Source organism: Merops nubicus, unplaced genomic scaffold (genome assembly GCF_000691845.1).
Source record: "Merops nubicus isolate BGI_N331 unplaced genomic scaffold, ASM69184v1 scaffold48724, whole genome shotgun sequence".
NCBI lineage: Eukaryota > Metazoa > Chordata > Aves > Coraciiformes > Meropidae > Merops > Merops nubicus.
In genome coordinates, this window is record NW_008603127.1 from 1 (window position 1) to 3,368 (window position 3,368).

At 52.4% G+C, this 3,368-nt stretch overlaps 1 protein-coding gene across 1 annotated transcript; it reads right to left on the minus strand.

Moving 5' to 3' along the window:
- Nucleotides 1–976: 976 nt before the first annotated feature.
- TPI1 (triosephosphate isomerase 1) lies at nucleotides 977–2,974 on the minus strand. The gene is made up of 6 exons (XM_008938551.1): nucleotides 2,854–2,974; nucleotides 2,684–2,768; nucleotides 2,414–2,546; nucleotides 2,078–2,163; nucleotides 1,821–1,908; nucleotides 977–1,555 (listed from the first exon to the last, which is right to left on the minus strand). The coding sequence occupies exons 2-6, from the start codon at nucleotides 2,759–2,761 to the stop codon at nucleotides 1,437–1,439; spliced, it is 504 nt and encodes a 167-aa protein (XP_008936799.1). The 5' UTR covers nucleotides 2,762–2,768; nucleotides 2,854–2,974; the 3' UTR covers nucleotides 977–1,436.
- Between the last annotated feature and the right edge of the window lie 394 nt (nucleotides 2,975–3,368).

Here is a 3,368-nt window from a genome sequence, read left to right on the forward strand (position 1 = left end):
CTGCCCGCCCCGGCCCCTCCCCGCAGGCTCCTCCAGAGCCAGGAATGGGTAGGGCAGGGATCGGACTCGTGCTGCCAGCTGGGAAAGGAGATGCCCCTTCTGGCCCCGTCCCTTCCAGCTGGGAGGGAGGAACCCATCCAGCAGCAGGCTAGCGCGGTAGGGGCACCCGCAGCATTAGTGGGTTTCCTAGACTTTTTTTTGCTCCTTTTTGGTCCCTCCCCTCCTGTAATCCCTCAGGTGATGCTGGCAGGGCACACACTGATAGCTGGAGTACCAGGAGAGGAGCGTGCCACAACTGCAAACACTACTGCAGAGCAGAAATCATGAAACGGAAGAGGAAAGAGAGCCACTTCCATGTCTGCGCCGGGCCAGAGTCCTGCCTCACAGCTAGGCTCCTCCTCCAGAGGCACTTCCGTTTTCATTACCCGTAGTACTACCTAAAAATCTCCTAGCTGATGCAGCAGTTAGGAGACAACAGCTAGTCTTGCCTCCTTACCCATCAGCACACAGCTGAAGGCAAGCACAGCATCAGCACACGTCCTGAAAACCTTCCCTGCATAAAGAGCCAGCCTCTCTGCTCCACATCTAATGAGCAGCAGAGTCAAATGCAGGCAAAAAGCAGGGGTGAGCACATTACCAAGCCTGCCTGGAAAGCTGAGTGTTCATAGGGGGACAGCCAGGTGCTCCAGCAGCTACTGGAATAGAGACACATACAGAAAAGAAGCACACAAACCACCCTGAGCCCAAAGAGGAGCTGCAACAGGAGAGAAGCAAGATGCTCAGGGCAGGTGAGACCTAGGACAGCAAGATGCAGGTTGAACCTGTGCAGTGCCTACTGGAGCAATCAATAGTGGACCCTCAAAGAAAAGCCCACACAACTCACACTGTCCTCTGGCACAACCAGCTACCTCCAAAAGTAGCAAGCTTGGCACACTGCTTGTCCCTATCTGCTTCTGAATAAGATCCAGGACACACCTTTGCTTTTTCTTTTTTTAATGTTTGTTCAGTACGGGAAACAGGTGAGGCAACACATCTCACAAGGGTCTAAGCTGACAGGGTCCTTGCTGATGGAGTTGAAGGATGCAAGAGACTGTAGTTTCTATGTCCTTCCTCCAGCACCCATGTCCCCCCATCCCCGCAGCACTGCAGGGAAATAGGAAGGTACTGGCCAGGCTGACTGTGCACTGTAAGACGTCAACAGAAGACAGGATTTTGCCAATTCAGAGAGGAGGCTGTCAAGACTCAGCTGCCGAGACAGGCTCCCACTAACAGGACTCCAGTACAGTGGTGGGGGTTAGCAGCACAGCTAGAACAAGAACCGTGGAGGGGGGGAAGCCTCAGAGGAGGCCTCTGTACTAAGACGTGTGTAATGGAAGGTCCCTTCTTGCTTCCATTTCTTGCTCTGAACCGCCAGGGACTGCTCCTCACAGGCTGTTTCAGTGCTTGGCATTGATAATATCCACAAACTCTGGCTTGAGAGAAGCTCCACCAACAAGGAAGCCGTCCACATCATGCTGAGAGGCCAGCTCCTTACAGTTGCTGCCAGTAACTGAGCCTAAGGAGGGAGCAGTATTTTAAGGTCAGACATAGCCAGGCTAGAAAACAGGTCCAGGGCAAAAGGTAAGACCTGGAAGGTACTAGCTACCCCTTACTACACAGAGTAAGACCACCTCCCATTTACCCAAACAAGCTAGCAGGTGGTTCTCTGTGCTCTGACAGTCTTGAGTTTCCTGACCAGCAGAGCATGCTGTACAACTGCATCAAAAAGCAGAGAAACTAAGTGCTTCCTTGCACTGGCAAGGGGCTTCAGGCTCATTTACCTCCATAGATGATCCTAGTTGACTGAGCAACAGCGTCAGACACATGGCTTTTCAGCCATCCCCTCAGCTTCTCATGAACTTCCTGAGCCTGCAATGGAACAGAAAAAGGGCTGAGCCATTCTGCATGCAATTCCCTTCTAAAGAGGAGGGATAACCTCTTTAAGTGAATGTTTAGTCTTTAGAGAGAATCTTTAATAAGATCTTGAGTGGGAATGGTCAGCTGACCATGCTGTCAGCCACCCTTCCCATGCTCATACCTGCTGGGGAGTTGCAGTTTTACCAGTTCCAATAGCCCAAACTGGCTCATATGCAAGAACCACTTTACTCCAGTCCTTCACGTTATCTGAGGAGGAGGGAGAAGGTACAGGTAAGCACGACAGCCCATGCTGGGAAGAGTAGAGCTGGAAAACTTTCTGGAACATGCAGGTCTTTTATCAACATGATCATGGGAATATTGTTTGTAGATGTTTGGAGCAGTATATCTGTGAGCCATACAAAGAAGGCCAGGATGGCCATTATGGCCTCTCAGTTGAGGCCAGGACAGCTTTTTGGGAAATGGCAAAGGCAGAAAATAGCACGTTTTCTTCCCTTACCAGCTATAGCCTTGGTCTGTTCAAAAACCACCTTCTCTGTTATGCCAGCTTCTCTCTCATCCAGCTTCTCTCCAATGCAGGCAATGACTCCAAGACCCTCAGCTAGAGCGTGAGCCACCTTCTGTCCAATCAACTGGTAGGATCAAAGGAAAGGAAACAAGGCAACCAGTAAGTCAGACCCATTCCTGCAGTCATGTTTTAAGTGTTCACCCCTCCAGCGTTTGCAGGCACATCTGAGCTGGACCATCTTTCCATCCCAGGGTCACTCACCTCATCAGACTCTCCAAAAACATGCCTTCGCTCTGAGTGGCCCAGGATCACCCACGTGGCTCCAATGTCTTTGATCATTGCTGGGCTGGGGAGAAAGGAGATGACTCACACCTCTGGTGGAAATTCGTGTCCCAGAGGCACCCTGGCTTTACTCTTCTCTGTGGGCTCACCTGATCTCTCCTGTGAAAGCACCCTTTGGTACCTTGTAACAGTTCTGTGCTGCAACGCCAATCTTCGCATCAAGCTTCTGACGGGCAAAGTCAAGATAGATGGAGGGTGCTCCACAAACCACCTCTGGAAGACAAAGAAGGTGGTTACCCTTGCAACAGGCAAAGGGCAAACGGTACCCGGGCACCGATTCCAAATACCAGCCCCAAGAGATCATCCCTCTCTCCCTCCTCTGCTCCTGGGAAGACTCACCCAGCCCGCCCCCACTGACATTTAGGAGACCCTCTGCAGCAGAAATGTCCCTGCTATCTGATAATACCAGGGAGGAAACCCTTTCCAGAGGGCAGGTAAGTGACACCAGGCCGACAGCCAGGCCCCTCGGCTGGCTCACACGGGGCTCTTGGAAAGGGCCCAGCTGAGAAATCGGGTGAGAATGGCGCTCTGCTCTCCGGGCCTGGCTAAACGCGCGCAGAGGGCTGTGCGGGGCTGTTCCGGGGGCTGCCGCCAGGCAAGGCAG

Coding starts and splice junctions, on each gene's coding strand:
- TPI1 (XM_008938551.1), bottom strand. CDS start 2,761: ATGATCAAAGACATTGGAGCCACGTGGGTGATCCTGGGCCACTCAGAG. Junction 2,164..2,413: donor ACAGACCAAGGCTATAGCTG/GTAAGGGAAGAA, acceptor CCTCCTCCTCAG/ATAACGTGAAGGACTGGAGT. Junction 1,909..2,077: donor AAACTGCAACTCCCCAGCAG/GTATGAGCATGG, acceptor GTTCCATTGCAG/GCTCAGGAAGTTCATGAGAA.